The sequence below is a fragment of the Crassostrea angulata genome, chromosome 9 (assembly GCF_025612915.1).
Source record: "Crassostrea angulata isolate pt1a10 chromosome 9, ASM2561291v2, whole genome shotgun sequence".
Lineage (NCBI taxonomy): Eukaryota > Metazoa > Mollusca > Bivalvia > Ostreida > Ostreidae > Magallana > Magallana angulata.
This window is the reverse complement of record NC_069119.1, coordinates 2943990-2958871: the sequence shown is the minus strand read 5'-3', so window position 1 is coordinate 2958871 and position 14882 is coordinate 2943990. Positions and strand designations below refer to the sequence as shown.

The 14882-nt window shown below is 33.5% G+C and overlaps 1 protein-coding gene across 1 annotated transcript; it reads left to right on the top strand.

Moving 5' to 3' along the window:
• Positions 1–11641: 11641 nt before the first annotated feature.
• LOC128163684 (zinc finger MYM-type protein 3-like) lies at positions 11642–13516 on the top strand. Its single transcript, XM_052827313.1, has 2 exons — positions 11642–12602; positions 12873–13516. Exons 1-2 carry the CDS (start codon positions 11708–11710, stop codon positions 13394–13396), a joined length of 1419 nt encoding a protein of 472 aa, XP_052683273.1. The 5' UTR covers positions 11642–11707; the 3' UTR covers positions 13397–13516.
• Positions 13517–14882: the final 1366 nt, after the last annotated feature.

Genomic DNA, 14882 nt, shown 5'->3' with positions numbered 1-14882 from the left:
CTTTTGTGGGTATTTTCATGAAAAAAAAATCTAGAAGAAATGATATACTTATCTTTTTACAAAATTGAATTTATTTTTAACAAACAAAAGAAAGGTATATGTATTAAAAGACGACTTGTTACAGAGTACATGTATATAACACTGTGCCGGATAATTATGCCAGTGCCAAGGTGGCATTTTTGCGCCCGCTTAAGGCGCATTTCTCTAAAATTTCATTTATGTCAAATGATAGACCATAGCCTAGAGAGTTAATAACCACCTTTGACTCAGGTGTACCTCACCTGACAGGTGAGATATTCACCTTTAAACATAAATATCCCATAGGAAAAAAAAAATTCCCCTAGGAGAAATCATGTTCCTGTGGGAATTTTACAAAATCCTATGGGATAAAGACAATTCCTACAGGATTTCAAAGTTTTCCTGTAGGAAATTTTCCTCCTGTGGGATATTTATATTTCCTATGGGAAGAAAAAATCCTATAGGATAAAGAAAATCTCCCATGGGAAAAAGAAATCCTATAGGATATTATAATTTCCTGTAGGAAAAAAAATCCTCTTTAATATTTCCTCTAGGATTTTTTTCTCTCCTACAGGAATTAGCTGGCCACAGTAACATTTTTCTGTACTCCTATAGGAAAAGAAAACTCCCATGGGACTTTTTATAAAACATTAATTATTGATATATTTGTCAGGCTGTTTTACTCTACAAGATATATTAGCCTCTATAATTCACAAAAATCTTCAACAAATATATTATTTCAAAATTTCATTTTGATGTGGCAATTATTTATTTTTTTATAAAGACGATGCCATTGGATTTATAATGATATAGGGTATTTACACCATTTGTTTAAAGGAAAAATTATTAATATTTTGCCTTTCAATTAAAATACTCACAATGCTGACAATTTAAGGTGGTGTTAACTAAACTAATTCAAGCACATAAATCAGATTCTCAATGATAAGTTACTCGAGACTGACTTATAAATGTTTGCATTAGTTCAATGTCTCTAGATTTTCTCCAACCTGCATTGAAGAATAATCCATTGATGGTGGCATTGTCTTCCAAAAACATCTCTTTTTCTTATGACAAGTGTGACAGTCAGCACAAAAAGGTATGCACTGTCTCTTTAGTGTGCCTAAAATATTATAGAAATTTTGTAGGTAAATCATATTAAGAAGTAATATCTGAATTAAACACGATCCTTGTCCTGCTAAGTGCACAACTCTTCAACAACTGACAGGTTGTATATAAAATTGACAAATAATTAACTGTTTAAAAACAAAAGTATTGTTTGTATATACCAACATTATATAATCTTATTAAATAAGACATAAAATTACGATAGATCTATATGCGATCATAAACTTGAGATTACACATTAAATCTATTAGACAGCTCTCCGACACTGTAATTCGAGAAAATTCGGACCACAAATAAATCTCGCTTTTTTTTTTACTATAAGTATCTATTTTTCATTTAGCATTCAACAAAGAACAAAAAGATGTATTTTAGATTTAGAGTGCAACTGAGTTGCAATCAGTTGAATTACCTTTAAAACTGGACAGAAATACAAACTTCGCAACACAATTTTGCCCGAGTTGAAAACCGGATGTAATAATTTATTATTACAGACAAATCGGGGCACAAACGTTTCGGTTAGAACAGTCGATCTGTGGTGTACTATAAGAATAATGCCATTCAAAAAACTTGAAAATCCGAATAGTTACTTTCTTTGTCCATATGAACACCGTAATATTATCAATTTTACATCTATAATTATGAACACGATGGATTAGGGGTAGATCGGGGGGGGGGGGGGCTTTAAAATAGCATATAACGTTACATGCAGTACCAGAGTGTGTAATGCTTCATACATCTTTATAGTAAAACCAATATTTAGTTTTAATTGACTTTAGCAGGAGGTTGTTACATGGCGTCCGCGGCAATATTAAGGTATAAATATCGGTTAAATATGTTGAATTATCGGGGAAAGGGTGTGTGTGGGGGGGGGGGGGGGGGGGCAGGGTACTTAATTACTTGATGGATTTTTGCTTTTCATTAGAGTGTTACGATGTGAAAATAGATAATAGAATGCTCAGAAACTATTATAAATAGATTACTTTGAATATAAAATGTTTGAAGTGAAAAAAAAGATATCATGGCTGAAAAAAATTACTTATATACAGAGGTGAAGCAAAGAAACAAAGCCGATCCGAGGCGTGTGACAATTTAATTTCAACACGTGTATATCTATACGAGGATTGTTAGAGAAGTTCGTGGACAAAGTAATTTACGGCAAAATTACTGTGCACAGGATGAAGTATGTTTTATGAACTGCCAAATGAAAAAAAAAAAGTCTGCAAAAAATCACACGAATTTTTTCACACTTTTTTTACTTTGCATGATTTAGATTTAGAACTTGTCTGCGAACTAACAATCCTCATGTGTATATATATATATCAACGGAAGGCTGTGTATACTACATATTTCAATGCATGCTTGAATTTATTTGTCAAATTTGTATCGAGCCGAGAATTGGGAACTGTTACTGGGCATTGCTGGATTGATATAATTCTGATTTTTGTGGCATTTTACAGAAGGAAAATTTGGAGAAAAATCAACGCCGGCAATGAGAATCGAACCTACGACCCTTGGGTCCGTAGGCGCACGCGCTACCATATGCGCTACGGCGCAGTTTATTAAGGCACATGTAATTAGATATTTGAATGATATCATATAGGACCATTAACTGATTATTGAAAAAATGAATGTTGTTGGGTTTTTTTAACTAGCAGATTTTAAAATCCCCTTACCTATTTTTATACTCATCAGTTATGATTTATTATTTTATAATCGTTTCTCGTTTAATTACCCAGGGGCGTCGGAAGGTACATGTATTCATACCCGGGCGGTAAATTTTAGGGGGGGGGGAGGTTAAACCGAATTTGACTGGAAATGCATGCATATATTCTGTATTCTTTTTTGCTTGTTAAGATTTTCTGGATGAGTCTGCCCCGATTTTCAACTACGATGCTACGAGTACGTGTCTGTACTTTTATGAATATTTTGTGAGATCCAACAATTAAAAAGACATAAATTAATTAAATAATGGCTCTGAGTGCGGAATTATTTTTTAGATGAAATGGGTGCACTGGTCAACAGCGATACATCTTTGCAGAAAAAATCCGACGAAGGCCATACAATAGATGATCAACATAACATGTCGTTTAACCATTCAAATATCGCTCTTTTTAAAGTCCCTATATCAAGAGGGTGACCAAAAGGAGAAGAAGTTCAACTAAATAAATACTGGAATTAATTTCAATCGCATACTTGTACCAAGTACAAAATTATTTTAAAATTTAAATCTACTTCCAACCCCCATTGCCTTAAGGTGGAATAACACACCTTGAAAAAGTCATTCGAATTAACTTTAAATTCTTTGATTATGAAAGATATAATGATAAATAAACTATACATATGTCAAATAAGCGAACAATTTGCAAATTGGGGATAAAAAAAGGAATATCTTAAAAAATCAATTCAGTAAGTAACAACAAAAGCCCCTAGGTGCGGGATTCGAACTCGGTATGTACGGATCACAAGCCCGACATTTTATCCACTCGGTTGTGAAGTAGGTTACATGTTGCCGTCGATAAAATCCTTTTAATAAAACAACATGTCGTTTTGATCAGAGGTCAGCCATTTTATGACGATGTGTTATTCCACCTTAAATCCCAATCCCCAATTTAGAAGTGATATGCTTACTGATCAGAGCCGTTTGGATTTGTTCACAAATCAAGATTATATGAAAAGGTCAAAGTGTGCATATTTTTAATATCCATTATGAATGCAAGTCTAGAATGCGTCGCCCTTTTCATGCCTGAGATATCAAAAGCTAGAAGTCCATTATAAACTACCCAAGATCACGAAAATCTTAATCCGTGGGGGAGGGGGGATGGAGGTGGCGGTAGCGCGTAGTCTCCCTACATGTATATAACTTCATTTTCTCTCTTAATTTCTTTATTTTAATTCAATGATTAACATACTCCCCCAAAAAAGTGGGGGAGGGGGCGGGGGGCAACTCCATGATAATTTAATTTTAACAAAATCTTTGCTGCGAGAAAAAGTGCCCCCCCCCCATGCTTCGTGCCTGATAAATAAATTGGTGATGATGACATAATTGTAGTAAATTAATATTGGAAGAAGGTGGTCACTTTCTCTTTTCTCCGTTTATATATGTACAACAATTAATTCAATAGAAGCGTATAAATCATTCTTTTTTTTACAAAAGGGTGTTGTTTGACATCCAGAGTAATGGCAGACCCCCCCCCCCCCCTCCCTTCGATTACTTCGTTCCTGCTTTCACGTGCACTGCTCGATCGGACACCTGTTCTCACGAGTCGTGTGTATGTACCTTTGCTCTGTTGATTGTAGCATTAGGAGAACAATAGGGTGGTTAATTGGTATACACAGAACGTGCCCGTTACAAAGACACTTAATAATTCTTAGTTAATTGCAAGGTCTGTGAAAGAACAATAGGTACTAATGAGGTATACACAGTGTGTCTCCTTGGCTTATCTCAGGCAAGCCCACTTTCATCTACGTAACAAAAACACCCAGGGCTACTAATTAAATTATTCAATCAAACACAATATTGAAAGACAAATGTAATATTATCAAAACGCACATGGAGCTATTTCTTTGCTGCATTTTCCTTCATTTGGGAAGGGTCTATGGATTTTTTTTAACTTGTTTACTCTAATTATTTAGATATTATAAAGGTACAAACGCCAAATTCTGCACGTTAATTTCACCTAGGTCCACTTTTCAATGATAGAAAATCTTAGATTATTAGAATATTAGACTATTTAAAGCAATATGAGCTGTATTTTTTAGAGATTTATTTTACTGCAAAAACCTGTTAGTATAATAAGTCTTCCTGTAACTTAAACTTTTATGATAAATAAGATTTGTGAATATCATTAATTTTTGTCAGGAGAAATATTTCACTTATAAGGAATATATATGGCAGAGCAATTTTTGTACAGGACGACAATAATTCAATTTTGCTCCAATTAAGGCTTCTTAATGGCTTTTCCTAAAAAAACAATGCTTACAGAAATTTAAAAACCATGATATTTTTTTTGTCATCTTTGATACATGTATATGCTATCATACAATGCATTAATTTGTAGTGATGAGGTTATTTCTTAAAATTTTTAATATTTTCATAATCTAATTATTTATATATAATACTAAACTGACCAAGTTAAATTTTCAAAAGTCTATAAACTTGATCAGCTATAATTAACTAAGATTTGCATGTATCTTTAGCTTTATTTGGGTCACACAAAATTGTAGATCATAATTAAACACATACTTTTTGCAATAAAACAAAACCTCCTATATGCTATTATGTCAGGTAATCAGTAACAGGCTATTGGTGAATTTGGATGGTACATGTAGATGAACATGTACATGTATTATCACAATAGAACTTCATAATAAACTAAATACTTGTCACTCAGATTTATAAAATTGATATTCCTGATTCATACCAGTAGGATTACTAGATAATGAAATTCAAATAATGACTATGCATGGTTTTATCCATTAAGTAAACATACATGTAAATGTCAAGGAGAAGGAAAATACATTCAATGACATAGTGGCTAGCTTTTTTATCAATCTTTTTAGTTGTATTAATACCAATCAATTTAAGGTACTTCATTTTTTTAATATGAAGATTGAAATTTGTGACTACCGGTTTAAGAAGTTCTTGATCAGTTAAGTTGTATTTGATAATTTAAATATAATTACACCTCAGAATATATTAAAGAATATAAAGGGTTGTCTGAAGCAATCTACATGTAACTATACAAGTATATAGAACTAGTTGTACTTTTTTAATACAGGTATAATTTTATCACATACATCATATATACATATTGAGATACAATGTATGTAAATTTTCTAAATACCACTGTGACAGTTTTTTCTGCTGATTAAAGAAATGTCAATTACATATACACGTAATGGCCCGGGTAGTGTATTTCTTACATGTGGGTTGGGGGGCAAGGTTGTTAAAAATTGTTAAAATTGTTCTGCATGCAAAGGTAAACATAGTCCTGACTCTTAAGATTTCCATATGATTACATTTACTAGAAGAGCCCCATCTCAATTTGTTTTCTAAAAATTTTACATTTTTTACCTTTTCACTGGCAGGCATCAGAACAAGCCCCAAGCAACTGCTAGAAGCAACTGTTCTCTGGATATTGTCTACCCATGCAAAACCTATCGATTATTTGAGGGGACCCATGCATCCTCTTTTTCAAGCACAAATCCAGAAGTGAAAATTTTGACAACATTGTTACAGTAGCATTTTCTTTCCCTATTTGATAAAAAAAACTACCAATTCTAAAGTGTAATTATACCGGTATATTGATCAACAATGGACATGTGCCCCACTCCCCAACAAATGATTGCAATTTCAATTTATATGTATGTTTTAATGTTATTTTTTCCTCATGTACCATATGTTTGAAATGGTTTTGAGCGAATAAATGAACTGAACTGAACAATAATTATTCTGACTATATATGCCCCTAAAGTAACCATTCAAATGTCAGGTCCTCCCCCCCCCCCCCCTTTTTCAAAAATTTGACCGGTCTTTCACACAAAACTATAAATATCCACTGCCACCTTTGACATTTAGTCTGGTATTTATTTCTAACAAAAACACTTTACAATCAGAAAGCTAGGTTGTGCAATTTAAAGTAGAATTTTTAAATTTGATCATATTTAATTGAAAAATAAAAAAGTTAATTTAATTCTGATTTAGTAACACCCCCATTCCCGGCTGAACCAATCACCTTGTATGATTAAACTGTTTCTGTAAGGTTTTCAGGATAATAATGACCACTTTTAATTATTCAAAAGTCATTTTTATTACAATCAGTTATATCAAGAATTCGTAAATTCCTGTAAAAATGTAAAAACATTGACTATTCCCCTTCAAATGAAATGTTTCATGTTATATTTTACCCCTTGTCTGTAATTTAATTGCAATGTCACTGTGTAAAGCCAACACAACAGTCATAGCTGCAAGATGAAAAGTTTTCCGGTACTTTCAGGATTCTCATGAACTTAATATTAGTCATTAGGGACCCATATGTTGCATACCAATTTCAACAGAAGACATCTCTCTAACTAATTATAATCATTAAAAACTATTTCATGACTTTTAGCAACACTTATACTTCACCAAATACAGTCATTAACATGTATAAATAATCCGAAACTGACCCTTGCTACCTTTACTTTACACTAACATCCTATAAAAGGGAATTTTGAATAGAATAAGAAAGCATATGCAGTTCTAAGAAAAAGTAAACACCATAATGCCAATTTCATTGAGGTTTAAGAAAAAATAAAACCATTTAAGTGAACCCACCATCTCCACTTCACTAGTATATATAAACACAGATTCATGAGGCTTTCCTTCAGTAAAACATTTTTAATTAATAATCGTTAAGAGGTCAATTGCCGTTCAGTCTCCTCTAATAAGAAACCTGCAATACTGCAAGTATCTTCATGATATCATTATGATAAAAGCATCACATCACAAAGAAATACCCTTGCATCAATACCCTCCCTGTATCTTTTGATTTTCATAAAGTGCAGTTTAATAGTGGTTAAAAATCTTTCACATATAGTATCATAAAACCTATGGCAATTAGTTTCCTTGAGTCAGTTCTCACACATTTTTGAATATGATCATCAATACTAAAAATTTACCATAAATTTTTAATAAATTGGGTGATTTGTAGCATTTTCAGTGAAAAATATATATTCCATGAAAGGTGAGCCAACAATCATATTTATTGGATATGTTATCGATCTAAACTCTGGTTTCTAGTACTTAATTCAATTAAAACTCAAACACACCCCAGTAGCCATGGTAGCTGGAGATTTGGATTGGGGGGGGGGGGGGCGCTGACGATTTGGAATGGGGGGGGGGGCTTTAAATATTTTCATTGGGGTTTTCCTCTTTCCTTTCAACTTTGTTATAAATACATGCACTTACACTAGAGTGGAAAGTACGTAAAACAGGGTTTTAAAGTTGTAACCTCTTGCTAAAAAGTAATTAAGAGAAAATTTTACACCTGATCAAATAACAGAATTGCACGAGTGCAGTTATTGCTAAAATATATCCAATGTGTAAAATACCAGGTTATACATAATTGTCAACATACGCTAACGAAGTATGACTCCCTCTTCACGTTTGTGTATACAACAGAGTTCATAATCGCATTTTGCTGCTCCAGCCCTGAACAATGAATACACTGCAATAGTATTCTATAATAAACACATGTAATTTATGTAAAAAAAAAAAAAAAAAAAATAAAAAAAAAAAACAACTGTTTTTCATTACGAAGACGACGAACGCCGCTGCTCTCCCGACGCCTTCGTGACAATTTGTTGATTGATTATTATGATATTTTAAAAAACGAAATAACTGCAAAACAGATAGTATCGTGCATTAGCTCCCCCAATTAAATGTTCGGATTTTAGTCAACACCTGTCGTAGTCTTTTAAGCGCTTACTGTTACGTTATCATTAGTCTGGAAAGAACGATCTGAAACAAACACGATGCAATCTTCTGACACACTGTTTGGACTGAATCATGCATTTGTAAATTGTTTCTCGTGTTGATGATTTTCCGAGAATTTAATTTTCGATGTCGTGAATCAGTTCTCTAAACATCACCAAATATAACTCATTTGCTGTAAGTATTTTGGATCTTATGGTATTGTAAATGTAAGACACCTGTGTACTGAATAATTTGCAAACTTTGCTTGAAGGATTGTAGAAACTTGGTTTCGTAGTTCATTCTCATAATATCATGGGTTCATCATCTTGATGGACAGAAAATCTCAGACACTATGAGTAATTCCGAAATATCTGTTGTTTACCTGGCCTTTTTGACGAAGTTGAAATTTACTTTCCAGGTATTCCTGACTATTGAAATAAAAAAGCCAGGAAAATGTAAGATATTTCGGACTAACTACTAGTATCTGACTATGGGTATGCTGTAGTTGAACATTGCATAATTGACCCAGTTTCTTTTAGGATTAAAAAAAAGTGTTTTCCTTTAGAAATATTGTCTTCTTTATTTAATTGCCAGCATACTTTTTTATTGCAACACTACAGACTACATTTACTTAGACAAAAACTTCAATGAGATATATAAATTGTCCAATTTAGGACTAAGTCATGCTAAGGATGTATAAATTAACCATGTACATCGTTGGATAGTATAATAATTCCTATAGGAATTTTTAATTTCCTAAGGGAGAATTTACTCCTACAGGATAATATTTTTCCTATGGGAGAAAAAAAATCCCTTAGGAGAAAATAAAATTCCTAGAGGAAATTATTTTCCTACAGGAATATTTAAATATCCTACAGGAAATTATATTTTTTAAACTTCCTATAGGATTTAATATTTTCCTACAGGAGAAATATTTCCTACAGGATAACTTAAAAATCCTGTAGGAAATGTCTTTATCCTATAGGATTTTGTAAAATTCCCACAGGAACATGATTTCTCCTAGGGGAATTTTTTTTTTCCTATGGGATATTTATGTTTAAAGGTAGATATCTCACCTGTCAGGTGAGATACACCTGAGTCAAAGGTGGTTATTTACTCTCTAGGCTATGGTCTATCATTTGACATAAATGAAATTTTAGAGAAATGCGTCTTAAGCGGGCGCAAAAATGCCACCTTGGCACTGGCATAATTATCCGGCACAGTGTTATATATAACGTTTTATACGATGTTTCAGTACTGGTACAGTTTTACCGGTAACGAATATTTGCCAGTATCGAATAATTTTTAGAAAAATTATTGGTGGAAGACAAAGTTGAGGTTTTAAAAAATTCTAGCTAGGTGATTATAACATAGAAATAAATATTATATCAGTGTTTGCCATTTGCACGATTATTTACCGAATTGTTTACAAATTAAAAATGTGCCCCAGATATGGGCTGCCGGATGTTCAAAGCAGAAAAAACGAAAGTGTGAAAACAATTAAGCCTAACTATGAAAATAAGTTTGTTATTGATCCCTATTTAGTGAATAATTAGTAAATATAATTCATTTAAAAAGATAATACATCATATCAAATAATAATGGAGCTTTGAATGAAATTACGACTTCAAATAGAACCACGTGTAGTTTTCCTAGTTACGGTTCATTGCGACAGAAGTATTATTTGGCTGCAAAAATTGATAGATATACGGGAAAAACAAAGGAAAATGGCAACTTCTTATCATCAATTACTACTATAAAGTGTTTGTATGAAAATTCAATATTATAAAGTAACGGAAATGAAAACTGTTCAAGTCCAGTTTCAATTTGACCGGAAAACGGTATGATAAAAATAACGATCATATAATTTGTTTAAATGACATATTCCCACAATTGTTTTTCCTTGTTCATTTATAAGTCCATTAACATGTACCTCTAGTATATTTTTGAAATTAATTCGCCTCAAAATATTCGGTCAGAAGTGATAAAGGGCGCTTAATTCGATACTGGGAAACAAATTCAAAACTAGGAAACTGGAGGGGGTGTTGAAATTACTGTCTCCGTAATTCATCCTTCATTTTTTCGGGTTTGATACAGTTTAGAAGGACAAAGAAACGCGATTTAAACAAAAAATAAAAACATTTGGAATTCCGATAATAATAGTTGCATGCACGAGAAACCGCATACTGATTCGTTACCGGTAAAATGACTGTACAATATTAAAATTCGCTATACATAAAAAATATTAAATACAGTTAGCAAAATATGATTTCTGTTGGAACAAGCCTTAATCAACTTTAACTTACACGAGCATGTTTTGATAAGCATGTATCTTTTTTAATTTATTTACATCGATAACTCTTATTGAGATCACTCGCGACACACATAACCTCGGACATCGGGTGAGACCTGCACCTGGCTGAACCTGTCAATCAAACTCTGTGTATTTGTTTTCATTGGATGGTCAAGCGTCTCTTTTTTTGTCAATAGCCAATGGAAAAATTAATGACTTCAATGTAATTGGAATCAGTATTTGATGAAGCACACAATTTAAATGATAGAAAATTTATTAATTATTTGAACAAAATTAAATTTAAACATAGAAAGAAAACATACTGATCATTTCTATGAATTGCGGGAAGTAAGTTCTTTGGAATCCCGATTACAGATATTTTTACAAGTAATTATTTTAATTACTTAAACCACTGTTAACGGAAAACAAGACGTAATAAACGCACAGGGATTTGCCTACAATGTACACAGTCATGCAATTAATTATTATGGGAATCTTTACGAATGGAACTTAATTCAAATAGATCATGATAATCTATATACACTGTACGCCGTTATACATGTAGTAGTTATACAATAGGTTTTAATTGGTTATGTACAGAAGGACGAAGGTGGGGCAAAAATGTCACGAGGACGCGCAGCGTCCGAGTGACATTTTTGACCCGCCTTCGTCCTTCTTTACATAACCAATTAAAACCTATTGTTTAAGTCACATGTATCAGAGCAACAAAAAATCATATAGCACGCGCAAAGAGAAATTTTGGATCTTCATTTCCCGCTTAGAAGTCGACAAGAAAGGACGACATATCAAAAGAAATGGAAGTAGACGACACATGCGAGGGTTTTTTTGATTTGGGTGGGCTATGGGACACCACAATTGACGATATTACTCTTTCGCAAGCAAGTGAGCAGATAGAGAAGGAGATTGAGTGCGAAAATTTGTTGGAGAACATAACGTTGTCTCAAGCGATCGACTTGTACAATCCCGGACCTGCCGACAAGGAATCGGACTACTTTGTGGATTTTGACCTCCTTGCGAAAAAAGAGGGAGGATCTAGCATGCCGGTGGGTCGCTATGAACATTTTGTAAATGATAAAGACTTGAAAGATTTGCTCAATTCGACAGAAAACAAAAACACGCGGAAGAACACAAATTGGTCGGTAACTACATTCAACGACTGGCGCTCCGCTCGGATGATGATGACAGGGGACCAGATCCCGGATATTCTGGCCTTCTCAGCAGAGGAGCTTAATTTTTGGCTATCAAGGTTTGTTGTTGAAACGCGACGCAAGGATGGCAAGGCCTACCCTCCTAAAACACTTTACATGCTTTGTACTGGACTTTTAAGACATCTTCGAGAAAACGGAGTGCATTTTAATTTTCTTGATGAGAAGAATTCCCAGTTTTACGAATTCCGGAAAACTCTAAGCGCGCGGATGGCAGAACTTACCGCACAAGGCGTGGGGACATCTACTAGGCAGGCCGAGCCAATTTCTGAAGAGGCAGAGAATATTCTGTGGGAGAAGGGTCTCCTCGGTAACAGTACAGGAGAATCAATGCTAAACACCCTGTTTTTCTACAATTGCAAGCTCTTTGGTTTGAGAGCTGTTGACGAACACAAAACATTATCCGTAGACCAGTTTGAGCTGGGTCAAGACCAGAAGGGCAAGTTTATAAATTTTACAGGAAGGGCAAACAAGACCTATAAAGGTAAATTAAATTTACTAATAATTAAAATCTAATACATATAATTTAACAGCTGTGTAATGGTTTTGTAAATCTTTATCAAGGCTATTCTAACACAAAATAACTGTTCATCTGCGCATCTATCGGTTGGTTTGTTCTTACTAGTCTACAACGGTTGATAAAGCTTATATGGAAATTATAATAATTACAAAGGTGATATTGCCCAAAAAGAAAAGAATTCGTTTTAGAAAAAAATATATATTTGAGTATTTAAGGTTATTGCTATCTTTACAGGTGGATTGTATCAAAGACACGTGAGCGCAAAATCTATAAGGCATCATTTCCAGGGCGAAAAAGTCTTCAATATCTACAAGGAATACTTCGATCTGGTGGTGGTTAATTCAGAAAATAACCGATTTTACCGGCGACCACTGGCAAACGGAGAAAACAACGAAGTCCGTTTCAGTGTACAGCCTATTGGAGTCAACAAATTATCTACAATTATGAAAAATATGTGTGACAAAGCCGGAATTCCCGGATTCTTCTCTAATCATTCGGGTAAGCGCACCTGTGCAACCGCTCTTTACCAAGCCGGGGTTCCGGAACAGGAAATCATGGAACGCACAGGACATAGATCCATCGAGAGTGTCCGTAAATATAAGCGTCCGAGTGAAGAGATGCTGCGTGATATTTCCAATGCATTGGAGCCAAATGAACCAGTCAGCAAAAAGGCTAAAATCTTGGATGGAATTGAAAATCCGAAGTGTGGAGATTGTAAAAACATGTTCAATAACTGTAAAGTATATTTCAACCTTTGAAAGAGTCTTAAGTGTTGAGTATTTTTTATTTGTTAAATGCCGTGTGTGAACTAGTTATGTTTACCCATACAGCCTGAGAGGCGAAAAACGCACTAGATTTCTTTGTCATTTTTTGTTGAATAAAATTAATGTCAATTTGCAATGAAAAAAATTATGCAAATGATGTGTTGCGTCATGGTTTTATTAGTGAAGTTTCACCACGCCTACTGGGTATCAGTGGTTATGTACAGATACCCACAGTTAAGATCAAAAGAAATTTACCGCAGCTATGGTACATGTAAGGAGCGCCGGTAATATATACGAAGATTGAGTCAAAAATTTAAATCATTTTTATTTCTTGTTCTTTTCAATACAATGTTAAATTACTTTGAAAAAAATCCGAAATAGTAATTACAACTTTCTTTTTGTTTAATCATTTGAATTTTTTCTGAGGTACATGGATATGTACAGAACATATTTATTTACGCGAATGATACGACATAGGAAAAAAATTATCGGATGTTTGTATAACATTGTTTTCTAACGAATGTGACTAATTTAATTTTAAATATTTTTCAACATTATCAATGTAAATAATATCAGATTTATTTCCTGTTTGTATTTTTACATCGTATTCTCTGAAACCAATAAAAATACTAATGTTAGAAGAAAAATCAAATCCCGCCGAATACTGAAAAACCGATTTCAGTTTGTAATCATACGGATTTTTATTTTTGGTATTGACTATTGAGTTACGGTAACATTTTTTCTGGATGATTTTTTATTTATATTTTATGTAGTAAAAGCACCATTCCAACTGTTACTCAATTACATAACAATTGATGACCCGGGGCTATATATGTTCTGAGCTGTGTGCGCTGAAGCGACACAAGATTCTCGGTCGCACGTGGCGATTGAATTAACACAGACTGACCGAATAAACAAACGGTTGGGAAAGTGAAACAAAATGTTACACATAAGAAGAAGCCACCAAAAATGATTTTCGACAGATCTTGATATCGTTTCGCCAAAAAAAAATAAAAAATACAGCGCGAGCTCCTGTCAGCGGGGCGGGGGGGGGGGGGGGGGGGCAGCAATGAGTTCGCTTCCATAATGAAACGAACATGTAGAAAAACTACAGAAGTGATTAATATGTGACCGATAGAATCTAATCTAAAGTTGTTTAAAACTCATGTGAATATTCTTTTAAATAATCATCGAATGCCTCAACTCAGGACATTTTTTTATCGTGCTAGCACCTACCGCAAACATGTAACATGGAACTTTGATTATAATTTGATTTGATTTTTAAACTACCTTGTACGCTATCGTATACACCAATGCTTAAAGCTGCTTGGTCCGATTTTCTTGTAATTACAGTATCAATTTTTTTTTCATACAAATCATTTATCTTAAAAAGTTATGGACTTTCTCCTATTTACACCAGCAGAATCAGTCTCCTTTCAAAGTTAGAAATATTCAAAGTAAATAAAAATAATTTCTCTTT

Coding starts and splice junctions, on each gene's coding strand:
- LOC128163684 (XM_052827313.1), top strand. CDS start 11,708: ATGGAAGTAGACGACACATGCGAGGGTTTTTTTGATTTGGGTGGGCTA. Junction 12,603..12,872: donor GGCAAACAAGACCTATAAAG/GTAAATTAAATT, acceptor CTATCTTTACAG/GTGGATTGTATCAAAGACAC.